The following is a 26688-nucleotide window of genomic DNA, read 5'->3' on the forward strand; positions in this document are numbered from 1 at the left end:
AATGTGTTTCATGTGTCTTCACAAAGAAAGGAGTAACAAGAAAAAGAAAATCAAGGAAATAGAGAAAGAAGAGAGAGATCCAATAATGAGGATGAGTATATTATTAACATTTTTATTATTACTTACATTGAGTAATCCAGTCATATGTCTTTCATATTTTTTTGGACATGATACCAGAAGACATCAAAACTGTATGTCAAAGGAAAGTTGGTAAACAGAAAAGGCAGATACCAGTGGAAGTATGAAAACTACCTTGTTAATTCTCCATTTTAGCCAAAAGTAAAAGAGGTAGGAGAAATTGACGATCTTTAGGAAATAAAAGACAGCAAGACAAGTAGCAAATCAAGTGCACAAGTGGTTGGCCCGTCACCGGACGATGGTAAGGATATGGTTTCTTTCCCTAGCATTAGGGATTTTCTAATAGAAGAATATTGATTCCGGCTAAGGCCAAACTAGTAAGAATGAAGCCAACCATGCATAACTTCTGATTTCTCATCCAGGCAATGCAATCTGTGAGTCCAATGAATTAATTTCCTACATTCCTTTTATAAATCCTCCACCTATTACAATCATGAAAACCTCCAATATATTCAGCATGGCTACAAAGAGAAAATTCTGATCTGTAGTTTGTTGTGTGACTAATTTTCAGATGACTTACTGGATAATAACATAGACCTTATGTTTGTGCAGTGTTATTACTTTTATTTTATCATGGCTTTTCTTTTTAGCTATAAAGTTTAGCAAACTGCAATAAGACAGTGAAATCACTCTCTGTAACATTCATTGAAAATTTCTAACTACCTCTGTTAAGAATTTCCAGTCTTGGTCCAGCTGTCAGCTACAAACTGTAAATTTCTTTATAGAAAGATGATTGACAAACCAAATTATCATTGCTAACATGCAAACAAAGACAGACTAATTTTCATTCTTTTGAATAAAATTTTCTCCTCTTCCAACGAAGTGTTTCATTTGATTTACAAATCCGATGTTTGAAACAGAAACCTTTCACCACATTAAAATTATTCAACATGTAGGGGAAACCAGCAATCCTTATGCTAATTAATTATAATGCAGTCACAGTATAGATTGCTACATTACAAAGCAAAACACAGAGCTTGAAATTTTCAAGAAACTTAGTGGGCAATATATGAATCTAATGTGAGTATTATAATTATCAGGAAAACTTCCCTCACTGCTCTCCACTCCCCACTATAAAGATGCAGACCTTTCAAATAATCTGTCAGTAGCATTTTAAACACATTTTAAAAAATGATCTCTTTCAATGAAACATAAGCACCCCAAACTAAACATGGAAAAAGTGAACTTCTTTTGTTTCCTCAAAAACAAGATTCTAGCTCTTTGGGAGGCTGAGGCAGGCGGATTGCTTGGGCCCAGGAGTTTGAGACCAGATTGGGCAACGTGGCAAAACCCCGACTCTACCAAAAATATGAAAATTAGCTGGGCTAGGTGTGTTGGTACACGCCTGTGATCCCAGATACACAGGAGGTGGAGGTGGGAGGATCACCTGAGCCCAGGGAGGTCGAGGCTGTAGTGAGCCACGAAAAAAAAATGTTTTTTTGAGATATAAGAGTCTTCAAATATTTCCACAGAACTTTGTTAAGGTTACATTGTCTTGAGGGGAAAATGCTTAAAAAGTCATGAATATACTTAGGATGATCTGTTATGTGTATATCCACATATATGGATATAGATACACATATAGTTACATATACATGTATACAAATACACACAGACACACCTATTTATACACATTGTACTGTGATTTGTCCTCCACTTCTCTATATTTTAGCTTGTCTGGTTTTTGTTACTTGGATTTCTTCTTTTCTGCATTATTTTATTATTTTTATTATTTTTAATAAACGCAATAATTGTACATATTTATGTGATACATTGTGATATATGAATACATGTATACAATGTGTAATGATCAAATCAAGGCAATTAGCATATCCATTTCTCAAATATTTAACATTTCTTTGTGTTGGGCACATTCAAAATTTGTTTTTCTAGCTCTTGTAAAATATACAATAAATTGTTGTAATTGTAGTCACCCTACTGTGCTATAGAACACTAGAACTTATTCCTTCTATCTGGCTATACTTTTGTATTCATTAACCAACCTTTGGCTATCTCCCTCTCCCTTCTCCCCAATCACATCTCTAGGAACCATTATTCTGCTTCCTACTTCTACGGAATCAACTTTATTAGCTTCCACATATGTGTGAACATGTCATGTTTGTCTTTCTGTATCTGGCTTATTTCACTTAACAGATGTTCTCCAGTCTCATGGATGCTACCATAAATGACCAAATTTCCTTCTTTTAATGGCTAAATAGTATTCCATTCATTATGTGTATATATCATGTTTTCTAATCCATTCAAATGTTAATGGACACTTAGGTTGATTTCATGTCTCGGCTATTATGAATGGTGTTGCAAAACACATGGGAGTGCAGATATCACTTCGACATATTGATTTCCTTTCCTTTGGATACATACCCAGTGCTGGGATTGCTGGATCATATGGTAGTTATATTTTTAGTTTTTAAGAACTTCCATTCTGTTCTCCATAATGACTAAACTAATTTATATTTGTACCAACAGTGTGTAAAAGTTCCTCCTCCACATCCTCACAAGCATTTGTGTTTTTTTGTCTTTTTGAAAATAGCCATTATAACTAGAATAAAATAATATCTCATTGAGGTTTTTATTTGCATTTCTCTGATTAGTTATATTGAGCACCTTTTTATATACCTATTGGCCATTTGTATGTCTTCTTTTGAGAGATATCTGTACAGTTAATTTGCCCATGTTTTAATCTAATTATTTGTGTTTTTGGCTGAGTTCCTTCTATAGTCTGGATATGAATTCCTTGATAAATGAATAGTTTTCAAATATTTTCTCTTATTCTAGAGGTTGCATCGTCAGTCTGTCGATTGTATATTTGTGTATGCTTTTATCAAATCAACATAATGTAAACTAAATGAGATAAAGCTAAAATGTTCATCGCTTGCTTAACATAAAATGCATTATTCATCTAATTTTATTGTTACTATTATATAATATTATAATTTTAATTTTGCCATTGATTATATAGTTACAATTCTGATGGAAACAGTGAAATCACTTTCTTTTAACTTATTTCAGGCAGATAATTTCATCAATGAGGCTCAATGATCTATCACCAAACATAATAAAAGAAGTTGGGTTAAATGAAAGGGATGTTTGCTGAGTTATTTGTTGTCTTCATTTTTGAGAGAATTACCAATCAATTCAGGTGTGTTTATGAGGATTTAGATTTCCTTATATTCATGTAACACCGAAGGTTCCTCAGGACACAGAGAGAAGCCTGTTTCAGTTTGCTGTTCCATAAAATCAGAAAAAAATGAATGACTGAATAGATAGAAAAATGCTAACTCAAGAGCAAAAATCTGTGCCACAATGCTATCTAGATTAAAATAATTTCGCTTTATAATCGTATTGCTCAAATAGTATATAATAAAGAGGAGCAGGAATGAAATTATAGATATTAGGGGATGTCAAACTTATCCTTGCATTCTTATTGTACAAAATTTCCTCAGTTTACATTTAAGCCCACATGTAAAATTACAGCAGAATATTCTGGAAATTGCCCAACAGGTGAGAATAAAATCTATCAGGGAGAGTTTCCAGCGCCTGATCCAATCAATGCAGTGAACCAGCACCATAACTCTACTTCTCTGAATCCCCATTATGAAATCTATAGCAGAAATCATTGTAAGCATATTCTTCAACATGTTTGCCATGCTTGATTATGGGATCTCTGCTTTCTGTACACCACTGATTTATAAATAAGATGTTATAAATTTGTGTATCCAAAGCTTTAGTGTTCAATATGTTTCTTTATCCTGTGCTATTGATTGACACTGGAAAAGAATGGAATGCCTCCAGTGTGCTCCCAGACAAAGTCCTAGTTGTCTTTGAAAAACGAAAACTACCTTTATTTTTCTCAGAATTTCAGCTAGTGATTTTCAAGGCAGATATTATATTACCTGCTGTTGTGACACTGTTTATAATTTCCTTGTAAAGCTATCAACTAGGATTTGAATTCTGATTTGTTAAAATACAAAATAGAGATTTTAAAATATTTTTTGCATCTTTTTTTCCTTAAGATTTAAATGTTTTTTATTCATTCACCTTAGTTATAAGCTAGAAACATTAAAATATGGTGTCTTCATGGATCTCCTGAGAAGCAAGGCAGTCATTGGGATAAATGCCTATATGAGAAAGCAAGGAGAGAGCGAAAGGTGAACAGAGCTATTGTACTAGGATATAACTTTGACCCCTGTGAAGGAGAAAGAGAGGGAAAGAAGGAAGGTCTTAGGCAGCAGTGCAGTCCTGAGAACATTTCAAGATGTCCAGTAGGGAGTTATCAAGCCCAAGGTGCAAATTAGAGGAGTCCTGAGTCTCCCAGGAGCAGGCCTGACCATTGAATCTGCCCCCTTCTCTGTCTTTGGCTGAAAGCGGCTCATGGAAGTGAATGGGGTGATAGATTTCATAGCATAGGTGCCATGCTTGTTAGCTGTTGGGGAAATACGATTAAAAACAAAGTCTCCTCCCAACCCAGAAAGTCTCTCCACAAATGTAATAGAGAAAGAAAATAGTTTTCTTATTAAATAAATATTAAACCAGAATCTGATATACATTACAGGCAACCTACTAAGAGACTGCAAAGACAGAAAGAGATCTCACCCGTTTTTATATAGCCAATATATGCATATGACCCAATATATACATTTTCTCAAGTTAAGTGATAACTAATCCCCAAGAGAGAGGACTTGGCAGCATTATTTATTACGCATAGTTTATCTTAAATTTACCTGGAAATTGGGGTGGCCATCTGTGTTAGTTAACAGACTTTAAACAAAGGACAAATAAACACATATCTTTATGTAGGAGATAGTCTTGCCATTTGGAGCCTGGTGGCCATTGAAGTTAGGCTCCTGCTCACAGCAGAAACTGAGAGATAAGGGTGCTTATTTGTAAAAGAGATGATTAAGCTTCTTTATTTTTAGTGTGTATTTGCCCTTCTGCAGTTAATTGTGCTCCCTCAAGACAGAGATTTCAGAGGCACATTCCTATCACATGCCACAAATGTCTAAAATGACAGTTTATCTTCTTACTCACCTCGCCAATACATATTATGTATAAAGTACCCAAGGTTTAAGTAAATACACAAAATCTGCTTTCTGATACTATATCAGGATCGCTTAGAGTCTGTGGCAGTTTTGAAACATGGCTGCAAACTCTTTGATCCTCTTCCTTTTGAGGCCTAGGGTCTGCAGACCTTCCTCTTAAAACTGAGTGGGCTTGTAACTGCTTTAAACAATGACGTGTGGTGGAAACGACATCATATGCTTTCTAAGGCTATCAAGAAAAACTGTATGGCTTTTCCGTTACTCACTGGAAAGTTTCCTCTTACAATCCTGAACCACTTCATAAGAAGTCTGACAAAGTTGAGACCAGCATGCTGTGAGGAAGCTCAAGCCACACGAGGAGGCCACATGTAGGCAATATAGTCAACCATTTCAAATGAGCCCGTACTTCTGATCATCCAAGTCCAGTGATAGACATGAGAGTAAAGGTCTGCTTGGTTATTGCAGCCCCTGCCACTTGAGTCATAGTCCGCTGTCTACATATTCTAAGTTGAAGGTCTAGACATTTTGAAGAAGAGACAAGCCTTCTCATAGTGCCCTGTCTGAATTACTGACCCACAGAATCTGGAAGCATAATAAAATACTGTTGTTTTACACCCACTAGGGCCTATTGGGGTGGGGGTTGGGGGAGGAGGAACATCAGGAAGAATAGCTAGTAGATGTTGGGCTTAATACCTAGGTGATGGGCTGATCTGTGCATCAGACCACCATGGCACATGTTTACCAATGTAACCGCACATTCTGCACATGTACTTCAGAACTTGAAAGTTGAAGAAAAAATACACAAAATAAAATAAAATAAAATAAAATATTGTTGTTTTGTATCTCTGAGTTTTGGACTCAGGGTGTTTTAAAGATCAATGCATAACTAAAATAGAATTATTTAGCACATACATAAGGAAAGTCTTTTACTAGCTTAGTTTTTATTTTCTTAGCATCATTATTTATAGTAGCCAAAAGATAGAAAAAAACCCAAATGTTCATCAATGAATAAATAAATAGACAAAAGGTGGTTTAGTCATGTAATCAAATATTATTTAACTATTAAAGGGAATAAAGTACTGATACATACAACATGTATGAGTCTTGAAATTATGCTAAGTAAAAGAAACCAATCACAAAAGATCTCATATTATATAATGCCATTCAGTCGAAAGTCCAGAATAGGAAAATATACAGATGCAGGAAGAAGATTAATAGATGCTTAGGCTGGGGTGGGGAGAAAGGTGGGATGATGGGGGAACAGGGAGGTGATAGCTAAAGGATATGGGGTTTCTTTTTGAAGTGATAAAATGTTCTACAATTGACAGTGGTGATGGTTGCACATGTCTGTGGAATATATTTAAAATCATTTAATTGAACACTAAATGAGTGAATTGTATATTATGTGAACTATATCTCAATTAAAGCATTTAAGGCAAAAACAAGTTACATATGACATTTTTCCTTATAGAATATGTAACATCTGTGTATATTTTTCATAATTTTATTATACCTTGTAGTAACACTATTAGCTCAGTCATCTTTAATTCTGGTGAGGTATAAATAAAATATCAAAAGCTTTACATCATTTCACTTTTGTTGCCTATTACTTATTGAGAAACTTTTTACTCTTTGGATGAGACATGATAGGATAGGCTATGCTGTAGCATCTACAATGTGAGTTTCATGAAAGGTTCATTTCTTGGTTCACATTACATGACTAATTTAATTTAAAAATGCAGAGTGAGGTGAGGATAGTTTTCATGTAGTCTCTCAGGAATACAAGCTAGTGGAGTATCTAACACTAAACATGTGTCTTTCAAGTCCCTCACTTAGGAAGAAAAGAGACACGAAGAGCCTTCTTTTACATATGAATATTCAACTGTTCCAAAATGATTAGTTGAAAAGATAATCCTAATCTTTTTTTTTTTCAGTCTTTAAGTGCTCTTTTCTTTTATTCTCAGCCCCCTTTATTGTTATTATTATTTTAATTTCATTATTATTATGCTTTAAGTTTTAGGGTACATGTGCACAACGTGCAGGTTTGTTACATATGTATACATGTGCCATGTTGGTGACCCATCAACTCGTCAGATTTTATGTTTCTTTATCCTGGCTTGATAAAACCCATTGTCTCAGGACTTTTCTTCTAAATAGAAAAGTAGTCTGAAGGCTCGTCCTGATTCATTTTAAGACTGTAGTATTTCTCTTCTGCCAGTTAATATGTTTTCACTTTTTCTTTCTATTTTCTTTTTATATCCAATACATTTCAGTATGAAATTTTGTGATGGTCCACTAGTCTGATGTGCACAATTTAGCCAGGAATAAATATTAGTGGATTCAAAATAGGCACTCAAACTATCTGTCCAGATTTTTTAAGTGTTGTTGGTTTTTTTCTTTCTTTTTTTTTTTCAAATTTCAACTGATGAATGAAAGTAGCTGCCTAGAGAATAATGAGGTGGGTGCCAAACCTGGGTTCATTGAAGGAGTTATAGCACCTGTGCCATGCTATAACTTAGATAAGTGACCTTATCTAAGCCCATGGCTTCAAATGCCACTGAAACTGGTGAATTTATCTTTTAGGAATGAAAGGGCTATAAAGATATTTGATGAAAGAAAACTAAGAGGATTTGTCACCAGAACATCTACCTTTTAAAAGGGGGCTAAAGAAAATTCTCTAGCCAAGAAAAATAAATTAAAAAAGAAAGTTTCAAACAAAAAGATTAAAGAAAACACAATGGAAAGGAAGAATGAATAAATTCATCTTCCTTTTCTTCTTCAGTTTGGTAAATGTATTTGACAGTTGAAGTTACAATTATGACATTATCAGCTGTGATTGTAAACTTGATTTCAGTAACATTTGAAGCCATGGGCTTAGACAAGGTCACTTAGGAATAGTGTAGATATCAGGACAAGTAAGACCTCTGAGACAGCCATGTGAGAACTTGACATAGCAAGCAAGTGATGGGGAGCCCCACCCAGTGACTGTCTTCACTCTAGCAGCTCTCAGTGAAGGCTTCTGTATTAGGCCATTCTTGTGTTGCCATAAAGAAATAGAGGGGCCCTGCATGGTGGCTCACACCTGTAATCCCAGCACTTTGAGAGGCAGAGGCGGGCGGATCACGAGGTCAGGAGATTGAGACCATCCTGGCCAACACGGTGAAACCCTGTCTCTACCAAAAATACAAAAAATTAGAAGGGCGTGGTGGCGGGTGCCTGTAGTCCCAGCTACTCAGCAGGCAGAGGCAGGAGAATCACTTGAAGCCGGGAGGTGGAGGTTGCAGTGAGCCGAGATCGCGCCACTGCACTCCAGCCTGATGACAGAGCGAGACTCCATCTCAAAAAAAATAAAAAAATAAAAAATAAAGGTAATTAATAAAAGAGATTTAATTAGCTCATAGTTCTGCAGGGTGTACAGGCATGGCACTAGTATCTGATTAGCTTCTGATGAGGCCTCTGGAAGCTTACAATCATGGCAAGAGGCAAAGGGGGAGGAGGCGTGTCACATGGTGAGAGTGGGAGCAAGTAGAGGAGGCGCCACACACATTCAAACAACCAGATCTTGCATGAACTCAGAGCAAGAACTCACTAATCACCGAGAGAATGGTGTTAAACCAGGAGTGTCCAATCTTTTGGCTTCCCTAGGCCACGCTGGAAGGAAAAGAATTGTCTTGGGCCATACAAAAAATATACTAACGATGGGTGATGAGCTAAAACAAATTGCCAAAAAACTCAATGTTTTAAGAAAGTTTATGAATTTGTACTGGGTCATATTCAAAGCCATTCTGGGCTGCATGCAGAGTGCTGGCCATGTGTTGGACAAGCTTCTGCTACACCATTCATGAGGAATCTGCCCCATGATCCAATCACCTCCTACCAGGTCCTATCACCAACATCGGGAATCACATTTCAACATGAGGTTTTCAGGGGACAAACATCCAAACCATATCAACTTCCCTGTGCCAAGCATGGATGGAGCTGAGAGCTTTATATGGGTTACTTACAAAATATACATGTTTTATACAATAATATTAATAGTACAAAATAATTACTTTGTACCAAAAATTAATTGTACAAAATATTAATTAAAATATTTAACATAACATTTGTACAATGTATATAAAAATATAAATATCCCATAAAATTTGATAATAGCATATGCTATTTTATTTCTATAATATAGACACTCTTCAATACTCAGCAACTTTGTTCACATTAGACCACTTTTATTTGTAATTATTGATATGTTGGGTCACAAAACTGCCATTTTACTTTATGATTTCTGCTTATCCGTTTTTTTTTTCTTTTTTTGTAATTGTTGTTTTGTACGCCTTGCTTTCATGTGTGTTACTTTAATTTTCTTTGTTTAGAATTCCATTGAGGTTTATCTGTGGTATTTTTGAGTATATCTCTGTGTGCAGACATCTTAGTGGATGCTGTAGGTTTTACAGCACATGTAATAACTTATCATGGTTTAATAGGGTCAAAATTTTAGTACTTTGAAAGATGTATGGAAACCTTATTCCTTGATTCCCTGTATGTCTCTTTACCCTCCTCTGTTCCTTATATAGTTGTCTTAAATATTTACCTATATACACTTAAAATCGCATCTGATAATGTCATAATTTTAACTTCAGCTGTCAAATAAATTTACCAAACTGAAGAGGAAAAGGAAGATGAAGTTATTCATTTTTTCCCTTTCCATTGTGTTTTCTTTAATTTTGGTGTTTTAAAGTTTCTTTTTTAATCTTTTTTTTTTTTTTTTTTTTTCCTGGATAGAGAATTTTCTTGAGCCCCTTTTTAAAAGGTAGACCTTCTGGTGACAAATCCTCTCAGTTTTCTTTCATCAAATGTCTTTATAGCCCTTCCATTCCTAAAAGACAAATATACCAGATATAAAAACCAGAATCAAAAGTTATTTTATTTCATCACATAGACAGTGTTGTGCCACTTTTCTATGGCTTTCATCTATTTCTGGTGTCTCCTGCTTCCATTTGTATTGTTTTCTCTCCTATAGATGAGCTATTTCCTCTAGCTGCTTTCAAAATTTGTTCTTTCTTTTAATTTTCAGATATTTTACCATGGTATACCTTAGTTTGGATTCTTTGTGTTTGTCTTGGTTAGTTTTATGCACTGAAAGTTTGTGTCCCCTCAAAATTCATATGTAGACATCCTAAATTGAATGTGATGTTATTTGGAGGTTAGGCCTTTGGGAGGTAATTAGGGTTAGATTAAGTCATGAGGGTGGGGCCCTCATGTTGAGATCAGAGGGCTTATAAAAAAAAAAGAGAGAGAGAGAGGGAGAAGGAGACAAGAGATATCTTTTTCTTTTCTCCAACATGTGAGGATACAATGAGATGATGTCCATCTATAGCCAAAAAATGTCTTCAGCAGAACTCATCTGTGCTGGCATTCTGATCACGGTCTTCCAGCCTCCAGTATTGTGAGCAACACATTTCTGTTTTTATAAACCACCCATTCTATGGTATTCTGATACAGTAGCCTAAAATGGCTAAGAGATTTTGGGTTTGCTTGAATTTAGGAATCTGTGGGTTTTTGCCTATTGCCAAATTAAGGAAGTTTTCAGTCTTTGAGACCTTTCTCAAAGCTGCCCATTTCTTCTCTCCTTCTGGGACTCTGATAACACAAAAATTAGGCCTTCAGTTATAATACTACAGGTCCCTGAGGCTGTGTTTATAGTTTTTTCCTGCTTACCTTCTTGAATTTTTTATGTGGTTATTGTAAGTTTCAGTTCTAAAATGTCCATTCAGTTCTTTCATATATTTTAATTTTTTGGCTGAGATAATTTTTAAATTTGTTTCATATATGTTTGTAAGCAATATACTGGAAGCATTTTTATGATGACTGCTTTAAAATATTTTCTGAATAATTCCAACATCTTTGTCATTTTTGTTCTGGAATCTTCTAATTACCTTTTACATTCAAGTTGAGATTTTTCCTGGTTCTTTGTATACCAAATGATTTCTAAATGAACCAGGACATTTTAGGCATTATGAGACTCTAGAACTTATTTACCTTTTCTGTCTTAGCTAGCTTCCTCAGACACTACTCCAGCAAGGCAAGGGAGTGAGGGAGGGACACTGCATTACTGCCAGGTGATGGTAGAAATAAAGGTTTCCTCTCAATCTCTGTTGACACCTAGGCAGGTGAAGGTTCCTCATTACTGTTGGCTGGAGTGTGGATTCTGGGTCACCACTAGGCCTCCACTGATAGCCTGTCTCGGAGGCAGAAGTGACTTGTTACTGTTTCCCACGTGGCCTCCACAAGCACCACCTGGTATGGAAAGGAGGGTGCTTCTTCATTGCTGCTTCTAGAGTAGATCCAGCTCCCCATTTGCTCTCCAGTCATATCAAGGTGTGGAAGGAGAGTGAGGGGCTTATTACCACAAGTTGGGGATGAAAGTTCCAACTTCTGCTATTCTGAGATACTATTCTGGAGGAGGGTTGGGACACCTTGTCACAGCCTGGCAGGTGTGAAGATCTAAAGATCTAAGCTCTTCACTTGAGGTAATAGTGTTTTCTGTGGTACTTGACTACAGTAGAGTGGTTATTGTCGAAATGTTTTCTGCCTTGGTAGACTATTTCCTTGACCTTTGCCTAAAATAATAGGCTTTTGTTGGGAAATTCTCATATGTGCCTGTTAGTATTTCTATGTTGATGGCATTTTCAGCTAAAAGTCTGCAAATTATAAAGCAGAAAAGAAAACTTAGAGGATTCATCACTATACAATTTATTAAGTCCCTACCACATCTGCCTTGGTCTCTCCAGGTCTGAGTTTTCATATATTTTATATATAATGTTCAGGGTTTATAGTTTTTCTTAGTAGAAGGAATAGGGCAAAATACATTTACTCCGTTTTTCTGGAAGCAGAAATTGGTTTACTTTCTGTAAGAAAGCAGCCGGTGAATTTCTGTCTAAATTCTCTGCCTTTTCAAGAGGAACTGGGCTTTACTTCTCAGATTAACAACTGAGCAATGATAGACCTACAGGTGGCATTACTCTCTGTATAGGTAGAGAATAGGCTGAATATTAAATGTTAAGGAGCAGAATCATTGGAATTTAAATGAGGAAGGAGACTTCGTTTTTATTCACGTTAACCAGCCACCTGATGACATGCAACAGTGCATTTGTTCATCAACATACCTTTTAGATGGCCTTTCTGCTTCTTTTTTGAATGCTTTAATGCTAAAGAAAGCAAGTGTTTATCAAATAATCTATTTTTTAGATAATTCATTATTAGAAGTTAATTCATTATTAGAAAGATAATTTATTATTAGAAGATAATTCATTATTAGAAAGGACAAAATGAGTCTTTTTAAATAAAAGAATAAATAAATTTAAATGTATTGAACTTTTATTGTTGTATGTCATGTAGGGTAATTTTGTATACATGTTGCATTTTACAAGACTTAAATCGTGTAATTTTATATACATCATGTAGGGTAATTTTATATACATTTTATAAGGTAATTTAATATATATTATGCATTTAATTCTTGTAAGTAGCCCTCTGCCTTAGCCAGTTCGAGCTGCTATTAACAAAATATCTTATCTTGGGTAATTTATAAATAATATAATGTATTTGTCATAGCTCTGGAGGCTGGAAAGTTGAAGATTGAGATGGTACCAGATTTGGGGTTGAGTGAGAGCCCATTCCAAACAGACAATTTCTCCTGGCTTCTCTCTCATGAGGCAGAAGTATGAAAGAAAGATGAACATTGAGTCCCTACATGTCAAAAGAGATGGAACAGCTCAGCAGCCTTTGGGAGCTTCTTTTTGTAGGGAAATTGATCCCATTCATGAAAGCAGAGTCCACATGACTTAGTCACTTCCCCCAAAGACTCCATCTCTTAATACTATTGCATAGGGAATTAAGTTTCAACATAAATTTATTTTGTAGAGACATAAACATTCAAACTATAGCATTCTGTCCCTGGTCATCCCCCCAAATATATGGTCTTCTCACATACTAAGTACATTTATTTCATCCCCCAAATCCCAAAGTCTTAACTCATTCCAGCATCCACTTTAAAATCTAAATCCAAAGTCTTATCTAAATATCATCAAAATCAGATATGGTGTGGCCAATTTTCTAATACTGAACCATCTTTAACATCCTCATCCTCTTTCAACGTGGTTTATTATTCTTTTAGCATACTGTTCGCTTGTTTATGTACTATTGAATAGTTTCCCTAACAGAGTATCCTTGCTGTACTATATATTTTGTTTAATGAAACTCAGAATGAATTCAGAAACTTGTTGTTTCCTGTACTTAAAAAATCTAAATAAGAATTATGTGCTTTTTAATGATAAAGATTAGATATTAAAATTTTCTGTATTCAGTGACATTGGAGGTGATAATGAGAGGTAGTTGGAGACAGTACATATCAAATTCTCTTGCTTCTTAGGGTTATTTTCTATTCAACTTTGCCTCAGCAACTTGAGTTAAATTTGGTAGTCTATATTATCTGACAATAATACTGATATTGCTGGAATTTTTACAATCAGAACAGAGTTTTACTCAAATTTCTTGCCCTTTAAAGTACATTATGCTTCACCCTTTATGAAATCCACTCAAGTTTTTAAAAAGAATGGTGAACGACTTAGGGAGGAAGAGAACTGAGCAATGAAAAAAGAGGAGAAAAGAGCATAGTGAGTTTTATAGAGAAGAGATCTAGAACTACATTTATGCCCCTAGAAACCAGGATTAATAGTTTTGGAAATTTTAAGAATTCCCCAGCACTTGCAACTCCCTCTCATTTGTTATATATTCCTTGTTTTCCTAGAGTTACAAGAATATCAATGAAAGATGTAAAAATAATTTTAAGAATTTGCATTTGTGCTATGCAATCTAGGACAGAAGGGGAACAATGGAACTCTTTCTCCTTGGCAGCTGGCTTTATTAAGATAAAGGAGGAGGGAAGCCTGCTGGAAGCATCAATGAGCAAGAGTCCCAGATATTCTTAGATTGTATTAATGGCCCTCAAATTCTAGACTCAGAAACACCCACAAAGAGAAGCAACAATCAGAAATTGCATGCTATTAATATTTTATTGGTATACTGAATAAAGAGTTATGACCACATTATTTCAATGTCATGGCTTTCTGAAGGAAGTTATCTTCTTATTTATTTTCTGAAACAAAAAAAAAAAAACCAAGGAAATGTATACACAACATACAACATGGCAAAACTTATCTAATTCCTTGGTGATATTACTAAAGTAAGTTATTGCTTTCAAGATTAAGAAAATAGATTATTTTTATGGTGTTTATGTTTTGGTTACTGTTCAAAACATTCAAGGTTATATTTATGAAAATGACTGCAACTTGAACCTGTAGTAGTGAAAAACTAATACAAGCCTACATATCAATTAACAGTGGTTGACTGAAGAAATCATGGTACAGTCACACAAGAGAATAGTATACAATTGTAACAACAAAAGAAAAATGTACAAATAAATCACCAAGAAGATCTATAGGTCTCCGTGAAATGATAAAGTTGTCTAAGACATGTATTATTTGAAATAAGAAAATACAGATCTGCATATAAAATAATATGTCATTTGTGGGAAAAATAATGACGTATGCTTATATACATATAAATATTTCCAGGAGGATGTTCAAAAAATTAAGGGTGGTGACTTTTGGTGAAGGGTGTGGGTAAGTAGGATAAGGCGTCACTTTAAGATTTAGCTTCATACCATTCTGTTCAGTTAGATTTTTTTTTCCTTGAGCATGTACTAATTTCAAAATAAGTATTTTAAAAATTAAATAAGATATAAGAGCATCAAGTTCAAGTATCATTTAGCAGGGACACTGGACCTGAGAGGCTGGTGTGAGGCAGGACTGAGCAAAGAGTCCTCTGGTGGAAACCTGAGAGAAACCTGAGATGGAGAGTCCTTGGGTTTGAGAAGGCAGACTCAAAGACAGGAGGCAGAGCACCAAAGGGAGAGCACACCCCACTTCCTCATTACCAACTCATTTTAATGAGACAAGTCATCTTAAGAAAAAAGTTGGGGAGGTCAGTATTTCAAAAGATAAGAATTCTTTGAACCACTTGTTAAAAATACAAGGACTTGCAACCTTATCCAAGAATATCTGAATACAAATCTTAAGAAATGGGGTACAGGATTATGTAATTTCAACATATTTCCAATTGATTTGTGAACACGATAAAGTTTGGGAACGGTAGCAGTTTGGGCATTTAATGGAGAATGAACTGGAATCATACCTGCCACTGAATTCTAGATTACCAGAGTGGTTGCTCCTGGGGATGTCTTGCTGGTCTGTCCCTCCGGAAGAATGATGATGCTTCCTGCAGGCTGACAGAAGGAAATCGGGGTAGAGAGAGTTGACGGTGTCCTCGTCGGGGTGGTCGTTGTTGATTTTGAAAAGGAGGTGGGGGAGGATGGCGGTGATGGCCTCCTGGTTTTGGTGGTCTCTGCTGAGGACCATCATCTTGGTTACCACTATCACCAGGGGGTCTAGGTAGGAGTCCTTCAGGAGGAGGTCTCTGGGGTCCCTGATCTGGTCTCTGACTTGAGTCCTCTACATCTGTGTGAGTAATTAATGGACAAGAATGCATGAGCTCAGTGAAGAAAAACTCTCCTCTCTTTATACTTCTCTCACCTTAACTACACAGCCCTGTTCTCCCCAAACCTGCTGCTTGACTGTCAACTTCTTTTGTGCCCACTGTTTTTTTTTTCTTTTTATGCAGCTCTCAACTTAATCCATGTAAGAGTGATATGGAAAGTCTCATTTATTTGCTCCTGTGACAAGTATGTTTCCTTAAATTTGAAAAGAGGGGTTCTTGCATATCTTAGAGTTGCCAGAGGATGTCTCCAAGGACAGAAAAAAAAAAAAAAAGCAAAAGCATTATAGCTTTCAGTTATGTTACTGGTTATTTTTTATTTTCATTTTTTGGTTGCTGTAATGACTTACAAACTGTGACTCCATCTCTGGGCACCTAAGCCCTATGTGGAAACTAGAGCTGATTTCCCAGGCTCCTGGAACCAAGTAGAGAAATACTAAGAGACAGAAGAGAAAGACAATGTGAAAGCCTGCACATGATCACTAAACAGCTGTGGCAACTATTGATCATCTGTAGTGACACAGCTGAGTGGGTCAACACAGAGAAAAGACATTCATGCACTGATTTTTTTGTTTTGTTTTGCGTTACTCCCTGAAGCCACATAACCGTGCAGGGGAACACTGGGGGAAGAAAGAAGCAGTTAAGGATGGAGGAGTCAGAATGAGAACACTTCTCATTTGTTCATCATCTCTCAGCAATCATTCCAGCCTGGGAAAAAAGCCTGCCCACTCCTATTGTCCTCAAAGCCAGGCATCTCTGTATTCAAGTTGGTGGCCTGGCTCATGGTCCCCAGAATCAAAGATGGGTAAGAATTGCCTATATATTTAGGGGCACTAATATTAATCAATGCCTGACCCCTCTTACCACCTCCTCCCAAAAAAATGATGAGAAGAAGACACTGAAGGAAACTAAAAAGAAATTCTAGTGGAAAAAGAAAGAAAAGAATTGGATTGAGGATCATTGGGATTTACCTGGTATGGTGAAAGTAAAGTCTTCATAGTTCACATCTAGGAAAAGAAGCACAGGATGAAGTGAACATTACCTCATAAATCTTTCAGGGCTCATAGTGGTCTATAGGGAAAGGGGTCTTCTGGCCACACCCTGTGCATCCCCTAAGTTACCTCATCAACCATGTTCTGTGAAGCTGCTGGAAGGGGAGGAAGATGTTAGGGGAGGCAGGATTGTTACTATCGCTGAGCATCAACCACGAATTCAATAGAAGAGTCCCTTTTTGTCATCCTTAGGATCCCTCAAACCCTAATGCTAATTTAGGCACACTTCTCTGGGTATTTTCATGTCATATTTTAGATCTTTACCTTCTTCCTTCTTTAAATATTTTGATCATATTCACAAGCTTGCCCAAGAGGAGCAACCAGGAGTAAATATTTGGATATAATCTTACACATACTGCCTGCAACATATTGAAATTTTAAATGTGATTGGAAGAAAAATGGGAATTTGGGGACCTGATATTTCTATACCACTATGTAGAAAGACACAAATGTATTATCCAGTCCTCTATGTCTGACAGTACTCTGATGTTTGTTTATCTCTTTCATTGATTCTGCATCCCCTGTACAGCAAGGACACCATCATCGCTGTCCACTGAGATTACTGTAGCATCTTTATAGCTGGACTTCCCTGGATCAGTCTTGCATTATCCACTGCATCCTTTACAGCACAGCCAGGTCTTTCTAAAAATACAAATCTTACTTTGTCATTCCTCTAATTGAAATTCTCTATTGGGTTCCAAGTGTATATCAAATAAAGTATAAGGCCTTGGCATGGAATGAGGGCACAACAGATGTCATCCTTGGAATGAGAGCTCCAAAGCCCTACCCTTCTTCTCAACCTCCTTCCTCCCCTCCTGCTCTTCCTCTGCAGTGGTGTAGGGTGAACCCCTGAGGCCCTAGAAGAGTCACGGCCCCTCATCCCACTCCCCATCTCCTTTTTTAAAAAAATAATTTTTTTTACCATTATCTGTGCTCTGAGCTGAGCTCAGAGCCAGAAGGACCACTGAGAGCAGGACCAGCAGCATCTTGAAGGAGGCTCTGGAGTTGCTCCCAACTCTGTGTTGAGAGAAACATGGCAGCTCCCTTTATAAACATGAGCAGAACAATGGCACCTTTGAGCTCCATACTGGGTGGACCTCACCACCTGAAAGATTAGGTTTTGCTTTCCTCTCATAAAGTTGAATGCATCTCTTATTACTTTTTGGGATTTTAGCCCAGCAGGATGTGGTGGTAGGATGTGGTTAGGTACAACCTGTGACTTGAGCATAGTTTCTGAAGAAACAGTATCTAAGCAATCAGCACAAATACTACAATTGAAGTTTGGTCATCATTTGATTTTCAATTGGGTTAGACAGTTAGTCTTTCCCCTTCATTGGTTGTCTGTGTGCACACGTGCTTACGTTTGTATATGTTTGTCAGCAGTGATCTTATAGCCAGAAGTGAAAATGATTAATATCTCTAGCTATTAGTGTAGCATAAATTCCATTTTTATAGCATATATACCTATATGGATGATATGTAGCTTAATTTCATAATAATATATATAGAGATCACTTCTGTTTAATGTTGAGTTGTGTGAGGACAACACACACTTGGGCACACGTGGATGACAGAAGTTTTACCCTCAGGCTACTCTGGCCCAAAGAGATTAAGATTCTCCTAATCTAGCACTAACCAGAGATACTTTATTGTTGTAGAACACAGGTATTAAAACATTCTATCTTTATTAATATCCTGGAGGTTAGTAAAGCAAAATTGGCCACAGAAAGCACCATTAGATTTCTGCATCAGAACAGTGTGAATACACAGTTCCTTGAACAAGCCATGCTATTTTATGTCCCTAAGACTTCTTCCATGGTCTTTCTCTTTTCTAGAATGTTCTATAAGATTCAGTTTAGGTCTTACTTCTTGTACCAAATATTTTAATCACACTGGTTATTGAGTGGACACAATAATACAATCTAATTAGATAGTATGATAGCCTGTTGAAAGCCTCAAGTATTACATTGATTTTCTATTTTTTAATTAGTTTCCATTCTATTTGCTTCTCAGATTGCCTTTACCAAAGATTATTTTCTCTGCAATATTCTTATACTCATTCTTCTTCACTCTTGTGCTGAACCTTACTTGTTGATATTGTTATATTGTGAATCAATCCTCCCTATGTCTATGTTTTATATCTTACTGCTTTCTTCATGCGTTCTGGGAGAAATCTTTATTTGATTTTCTAAACAAGGTTCTGTACTTCTCTTTGCTTGCTTTCTTCTTTTTTGTTTTTAAAATTTGGCACCAAGGTTTTGTGTTTCTGAAAAGTTTGGTAGGGTCCTGAGTTGGTAGCTTAATCTTCACCTGCTGATTTTTCTGTCCTATCTAGTAGTTTTCTGCTTATATTTTCATGGAACCCCTAGATCAATCAGTATCACCAGCTGCCACTTTTCATTACAGGCGTTGTATAGGTCTCGTATTATTGTTACATTTTTGTACAGGGCTGGTGATAATTTGAGGATAGCTTGGTTGGAAGTATGACAGGGTCGGGGGAATGTGACTGGAAATCTTAAAGACAGGCCTCTTGACCATTGTGGATAAGTGGATCCTGTGCTGTGCAGATGAAGGTCTGGTCTGGCAATTCTGAAGGGTTGGAGGTAATATTACAGGAAGATTTTCTAATCAATGGTGTTTGTTATGGATAACTTTACTTTGGCAAAGTGACCAAAAAAATAAATATTTTCTCTGGCATAATTATGGACATATTTTGAAGGTGAAATATATTATGAGTTAGCAATTCTTCTCTATGTGGGAAGCAGAAGAGTTCTAGCTGTGCTTTAGGGTTTTATGGGTGAGAGAGAGTAGTTGTTTGGGCCTACAGACCCAGCTGTGTTACTAGGATTGCTGCCTCTGATTTCACCAGACACTGTTTAACATGGGAAGTGGAGATAAGTAGTTCTGCCTAGGTGGCTTATGGTAGACCATCAGGTAGGAAAGGAAGGTCAGCGAGAAGGAGCAGAGGGGCGTGCCATGCAGACATGATTCACTGTGTGGGTGGCTGAGGAAACTGCAGTCCTGGTGGAAGGCAGGCTTCTCCTTGGCTGGTGAGTGCAGGAAGACAACAGGTGATGCCTGCAAATATCACTCAGCTCAGACCCTTACCCTGACATTCTCCAATGTAAGCAATGAGAGAAAGAGATTAATGTATCTGGAAATAATAAACATCAGCTATGATCTCACCACACACAACCACAACAGGGGTGACGGAGGAGCTGAAACAGACACTGTCAGTGAGTGAGGGTGGGGTCAAATCGAGAAGCAGGACTGCAGCAGGAGCTTAGGCACTTGTAGGTGAGTGGACACTCTCAGCAATCCACTTGCCTTTTACAACAGATGAAAACTTAACATATCCCTAATATAATTCTTGATTTCTACTTCCTAAAACCTGCTCTCCTTCATACTAATTTGTTATGGCTACCCTAAAAAAATGCCCCACAAGTGGCTTAAACAACAGAAATTTACTTTCTCATAGTTCTGGAGCTTGAAGTACAAGATTAAGGTGTCAACAGGTTTGGTGTCTTCTGAGGCCCTGTCTCCTTCACTTCTAGATGGCCGGTTCTTGCTGTATCTTCACATGGGGTTTTATCTGTAGACATGCATCCCTGGTACCCCTCTGTGGTCTGTGCTAATGTTCTTTTCTTATGAGGACAGGTGTCAGATTGGATTAGCACCAACCCTATCAGCTTCATTTTAACCTAATCACCTCTTTAAAGGCCATGCTGCAAATAAAGTCACATTCAGCGGTATCAGGGGTAAGGGATTCAACATGAGAGTTTGGAGGGAACACAATTTAGCTGATAACACCTCACAATCTTTTCTCAGTTCATGACATTTGTTTCACTCAACCATTCAAAAACATAAGTGTCACTCTTGATTGTTTAGTCCCCTCCGTGTACTGCCCTTAGCAAATCCAATTGGTTCTACCTTCAAAAGATATCCCATATATGATCAGTTTCATAATCTCTATCAGAAGGCCCTGAGTCAAGTCATGATTCTCCCTCCTGGAGGACTTTCAACAGTCTCCAGCTGATCTTGGTGACATTCTTGCCCCTCACCACATCCCATGCAGTTCTCCTTACAACAGCCAGAGTGATCTTTTAAAAATAGAATTTAGAACATCAGCAAGATGGCTGACTAGAGTTCCCTGGCACTCATTTCCCCACAAAAAGAAATCAAGAAAACAAACAATTTTATGTCAGCTAGTGTGATTTAAAAAGTATGCTGGAGACCACCAGGGGAACAGAAACACCTCTGTGAAGTACAGAAACTCAATATAGCATCCTGCCTCTGACATACTCTCTCTTCAGTCAAGGTTGGCTCAGGGTCATCAGTAACTCCATTCTACAGGAAAAAGTAAGCTGTAGTTCCCCAGTGATCCACATTGCCATAAAAAATGTCAACAATCTTTGCCCCACTGTTCTCACTGGCACAAAAACCAGTCTGGAGAGCAGTTGGGATTTCCAAACTGCATTGCCTTACATAGTAAGAGACCACCTTGAGCACCCTCTGCCCCTGCAATGTAAGGTGCTATGGCTCAGTGCCATCTCCAGACTGAACCTACATAGAGAGTGTGTCTTGCTTTGAGCATCAGTAGCACCCGGCTCTCTATCACTTGAGGCCCCACCATCATTCCAACACATTCATACAGGTATCTGCAGCACCATGACCCTAGCTTCCCAGAGCCTAGCCAGATAAACTAATCAAGACCCCGGCAACCGAACCCATGTGGTGCACCACCAATCCAGGGAAGAAGTGAACAGCAGGGAAGCCACCCATCTGCCTACTAGCCACGACACCCACATGCACCCACACCTCACAACCAGCTAGTCTGCTGAGCCTGTGCATGCTGGTGCCCAGCCTGAAAACTGGTTCTGTGGTGGGCCCACCCCCAGGACTACAGCCTGCTTGGGCCACAACAACTCTGAGTTTGTGCATGGTCTAATAATTGGTCCTGCAGTGACCCTGCCCCCTCAGATGGGACTCTGCAGAGATGGATGGCCCTGCTACACCTGTGAGCACTGACAGCAACCCGCCCACCCAGCAGGAAGACCGCAGTGCATGTAAGTGCACACACCTTGAGAAAAGGCTCTTCCCACTGCTGCTGGTGGCACAGTTGCTGCTGTCACCACCGGGGGCTGCAGCAGTGAAATGCCAGTTGGACCCAGCAAAGTGGCAGGATCCTCAGCATTCTAGCATATGCAGTGTTCTGCACCTCAGGCACCGGAAAGGCTGTGAACCAGACATAGGGAGCCAAAGCACATGCTTTCCAGAACCAGAGAGCTGCCTCCCTGTGGCTGCTGACACAGACAGCAATGTCACCCCCGCAACACAGCAGCAGAGATGCTGCACACTTGCATGCAACCTGGGGACAGGCCCTCTCCGCCTGCTGCTGAGTCTGCTGATGCAGCTGGGGGCCAGAGCATGTGCCACTGGCAGTGACCTAACTTCCACCAGCAGCAGAGCCACTGTGAACTTGCACGTACCCTGAGGACTGGCTTATGCTGCTGCCAGAAGCCAAAGTGTGCTCCACATTGCCAGAGAGCTGCCTGCTAGTGGCTGCTGCCACTGACAATAACAACACCCTGCCCTAGCAGCACAGCTGCAGCAAATTTGCATGTGCCTCGAGGACAGGCTTTCTTCAGGTATTGCTCCTGCTATTGGGAGATCCAAGGATTACCCCATCCAACTTACCACAGCCAACATCCATGTACATAACTAGGGGGACTGAGGACAGACCTGCCAAGCCTGGTTCCATCATCCCAGTGCCCAGGCACACTACCCAGGGGTGTGGCAATCATCCTGCTTTGTCCACCACCACTGGCATTTGCACATTCCTTTAGGAGGACTGAGAATGGGCCCAACCAGCCTGACAGTAGCACTGTAGCCAGAAACAATATGCATGCAACATCTGAAGGTCTGGAGACTGGCCCCCAGCCCATCACAACCACCTCTAACACCAGAGCTTGCAACTTGAGAATCTGAGGGTTGTCCAACCAAACTACAGAAATTGCCCATGGCAAGCACATTCCCAGAGGCCTAAAGGCCCACCCACCCTTTCAGCCTACGATTGCAACTGCTAGTACCCAAGTAAGCTACTTAAAGCCCCCAGAATTGTTCTGCTTAAAGCTGCTAAAACTGGTACAAACATATGTTGCCTAGGTGCCAAATATAGGCACTCTCAGCCCACTGTTACCCCTACTGGGGCCCAAGAACTGGCCCACCTAAAATCTCTGTCCCCAGGAAAACTTCACTACAGCCTCCAATCACAACTACAGCCTAAGCCACTGAGGAAGTCACAGACACCACTTATGCTGTTAATAGCTGAAGGAATAATATAAGACCACCTTACTGTACACACGCAGAATCAAAGCCAAAGTGTCCTACTGAATCAACACCACAGATACATCTTCAGAAAGAAAAGTTAATGTTTTGGATCTGTGTCACTGCCCAAATCTCATGTTGAATTATAATCCCCAATGTTGGGGGAGGGGCTTCATTGGAGGTAATTGGATCATGGGGGTGGATCCTTCATGAATGGTTTAGCACCATCCCCTGGGTACTATTCTCATGATGATGAGTGAGTTCTCATGAGATTTGCTTGTTTAAAAGTGTGTGTCACCTCCCCCCCACCCAGTCCTTCTCCTGCTATGTAAGATGCCTGCTCCTGCTTTGCCATTTGCCATGAGTAAAAGCTCCCTGAGGCCTCCCCAGAAGCAGATGTCACTATGCTTCCTGTACAACCTATGAAACTGTGAGCCAATTAAACCTCTTTTCTTCATAAATTACCCACTCTCAGGTACTTCTTTATAGCAATGTGAGAATGAACTGATACAGAAAATTGGTACTGAAGAGTAGGGTATTGCTATAAAGATACTAAAAATGTGGAAGCGATTTTGGAGATGGGTAATGAGCAGAGGTTAGAAGAGTTTGGAGGACTCAGAAGACAGGAAGATAAGGGAAAATTTGGAACTTCCTAAAAACTTGTAAATTGTGACCAAAATGCTAATACTGATATGGAAAATGAAATCTGGGCTGAGGAGATCTCAGATAAAAATAAGGAACTTATTGGGAACAACTGGAGCAGTCACTTTTGTTATGCTTTAGCACAGAGCCTGGGTGCATTGTTCCCCTCCTTTAGGGACTTGTGGAACTTTGAACTTGTGAGTGATGATTTAGGGTATCTGGTGGAAGAAATTTCTAAGCAGCAAAGTGTTCAAAATATGACCTGGCTGCTTCTAACAACCTAAGCTCATATGCCTAAGCAAAGAAATGAGCTAAAACTCAAATTTGTATTTAAAAGGGAAGCAGAGTGTAAAAGTTTGGAAAACTTGCAGCCTGGCCATGTGGTAGAAAAAAAATTCCCATTTTCTAGAGAAGAATTTACCCCAGCTGCAGAAATTTGCATGAGTAAAGAATAACCAAATGTTAATAGCCAAGACAATGGGAGAAAGACATTGAAGGCATTTCAGAGACTTTCGTAGCCACACCCACATCACAGGCCTGGAGTCCTAGGAGGGCAGAATGGTTTCCTGGTCCAGGCGCAGGGCCCCACTGACCTGCACAGCCTCCAAACACTGTTTCCTGCATCCCAGCTGCTCCAGCTCCAGCTGTGGCTCAAAGGGGTCCAGCTGCAACTTGGGCTGCTGCTTCAGAGGATGCCAGCCATAAGCTTTGGCAGCTTCCATGTGGTGTTAAGTCTGTGAGTGTGCAGAGTGCAAGAGTTGAGGTTTGGGAGCCTCTCTTTTGATTTCAGAGGATCTACAGAAAAGCCTAAATGTCCAGGCAGAAGCCTGCTGCAGAGGCAGTGCCCTCACAGAGAACCTCTACTAAGGCAGTGCAAAGGGAAAATGTGGAGTTGGAACCCCTACACAGAGTCCCCACTGGGGCACTGCCTAGTGGAGCTGTGAGAAGAGAGCTGTCATCATGCAGACCCCAGAATGACAGATCCTCTGACAGCTTGCACCATGCACCTGGAAAAGCTGCAGGCACTCAATGTCAGTCCTTGAGAGAAGCTGTGGGAAATGAACCCTGCAAAGCTACAGGGGTGGAACTGAAAAGGCCTTGGGAACCCACCCCTTCCATCAGTATGCCTGGTTGCGAAACATAGAAAGTCAAATGAGGTTATTTTGCAGCTTTAAGATTTAATGACTTCCCTGCTGGTTTCAGATTTGCATGGGGTCTGTAGCCCCTTTCTTTTTACAGCTTTCTCTTTTTTGGAACAGGAGTGTTTACCCAATGCTTGTACTCCCCTTGTATCTTGGAAGTAACTGTTTTTTGAATTTACAGGCTCATAGGTGAAAGAGACTAGCCTTGTCTGAGATCAGCCTTTGGACTTTCGACTTTTGAGCTAATGCTGAAATGATTTAAGACTTTGGGGGACTCTTGGGAAGGCATGATTGTATTTTGAAATGTGAGAAGTACATGAGATTTGGGAGTAGTGATGGGCTGAATGACATGGTTTGGATCTGTGTCCCCACCCAAATCTCATGTTGAATTGTAATCCCCAGTGTTGGGGAAGACTGGCATGTTGGGAGGTGACTGGATCATGAGGGCAGATTCTTCATAACTGGTTTAGTACTATTCTCTCACTGCTGTTCTCATGATGGTGAGTAAGTTCTCATGAGATCTTGTTGTTTAAAAGTGTGTTGCATCTCGCCCCCACTTGGTCCTGATCCTGCCATGTAAGACTCCTGCTCCAGCTTTGCCTTTTGCCACAAGTAAAAGCTCCTTAAGGTTTCCCCAGAAGCATATGCTTCTATGCTTCCTGTACACCCTGCGGAACCATGAGCCAATTAAACCTTTTTTTGAAAAATAAATTACTCACTCTCAGGTATTTCTTTATAGCAATGTGAGAATGGACTGATACAAAAATCTTCCCCTATGAAAGCCAATTTAAAAAACAGAAGAAGCAACTATTTCACCAGATGCGCAGACATCAATGTAAGGACACAGGAAACATGAAAAAGCAAGACAATATGACACCTCCAAATCAACACAATACTCCTCCAGCAGTAGATTCCAATGAAAAAGAAATTTATGTAATGTTGGGGAAAATATTTAAAAAATGATACTAATGGAGCTCAGTGAGATAGAAGAGAACACAGGTAAAAAATAGAAAGAAACCAGAAAACCATTTCAGGATATTAAAGAGAAATTCAACAATGAAATGGATATCATAAAAAAGAATCAAACAGAAATGCTGGAGATAAATAAATCAATAAATGAAAGAAAAATACATCTGAAAGCTTCAAAAATAGAATAGGTCAATGAGAAGAAAGAATATCAGAACTTGAAAACAAATATTTTAAATAACCCAGTCAGACAAAAAAAGAGGGATAAAATGTGAAAAAGATGAACAAATCCTACATGACATATGGGATGCCATAAAGCAACCAAATTTTTGAATTTGGGTTTTTCCCAAAGGCAAAATGAAAGGCAAAAACATAAAAAACCTATATAATGAAATAATAGAAGAAAACCTCTCAAGTCTAGCAAGAGAGTTAAACACCTAGATACAGGAAGCTTAGATAGATACAACCCAAAAATATTTTCTTCATGTCACATTATACTCAAACTGTCAAAAGTCAAAGAGAAAAACACTATAGAAGTGGCAGAGCAATATGGTAGAATAGAAGGCTCCACCAATCATCCCACCCACAGGAACACCAAATTTAACAACTGCCTACATAATCAAAGCACTTCCATAAGAACCAAAAATCAGGTGATCACTCAAAGTACCTGCTTTTAACTTCATATTACTGAAAGAGGTACTGAAGAGGGTAGGAAAGACAGTCTTGAATTGCCATCGCCACCCTTGTCTT

At 38.6% G+C, this 26688-nt stretch overlaps 2 protein-coding genes across 3 annotated transcripts in view; both read right to left on the bottom strand.

Moving 5' to 3' along the window:
• PRR4 (proline rich 4) overlaps positions 1 to 24778 on the bottom strand; it is a 34913-nt gene extending 10135 nt beyond the window's left edge. The window contains exons 1-4 of one of the 2 annotated variants that reach the window (XM_001150806.8): positions 17784 to 24775; positions 16781 to 16816; positions 15450 to 15772; positions 10192 to 14352 (exon numbers count right to left, since the gene is read on the bottom strand). In XM_001150806.8, the coding sequence (XP_001150806.2) occupies positions 15468 to 15772; positions 16781 to 16816; positions 17784 to 17847 (405 nt within the window). In that variant the 5' untranslated portion in view covers positions 17848 to 24775 and the 3' untranslated portion in view covers positions 10192 to 14352; positions 15450 to 15467. Of the gene's footprint in view, positions 1 to 10191; positions 14353 to 15449; positions 15773 to 16780; positions 16817 to 17783 lie in introns of those variants that run through there. The other variant, XM_024347691.3, reaches the window with a different exon arrangement.
• Positions 15692 to 26688, bottom strand: part of LOC739542 (salivary acidic proline-rich phosphoprotein 1/2) — a 201555-nt gene continuing 190558 nt past the window's right edge. Inside the window, exons 5-6 of the transcript XR_008538438.2 lie at positions 16781 to 16816; positions 15692 to 15772 (exon numbers count right to left, since the gene is read on the bottom strand). The gene's annotated coding sequence lies outside the window, so the exon portion shown is untranslated. The remainder of the gene's footprint in view (positions 15773 to 16780; positions 16817 to 26688) is intronic.

The sequence above is a fragment of the Pan troglodytes genome, chromosome 10 (genome assembly GCF_028858775.2).
Source record: "Pan troglodytes isolate AG18354 chromosome 10, NHGRI_mPanTro3-v2.0_pri, whole genome shotgun sequence".
Classification (NCBI taxonomy): domain Eukaryota; kingdom Metazoa; phylum Chordata; class Mammalia; order Primates; family Hominidae; genus Pan; species Pan troglodytes.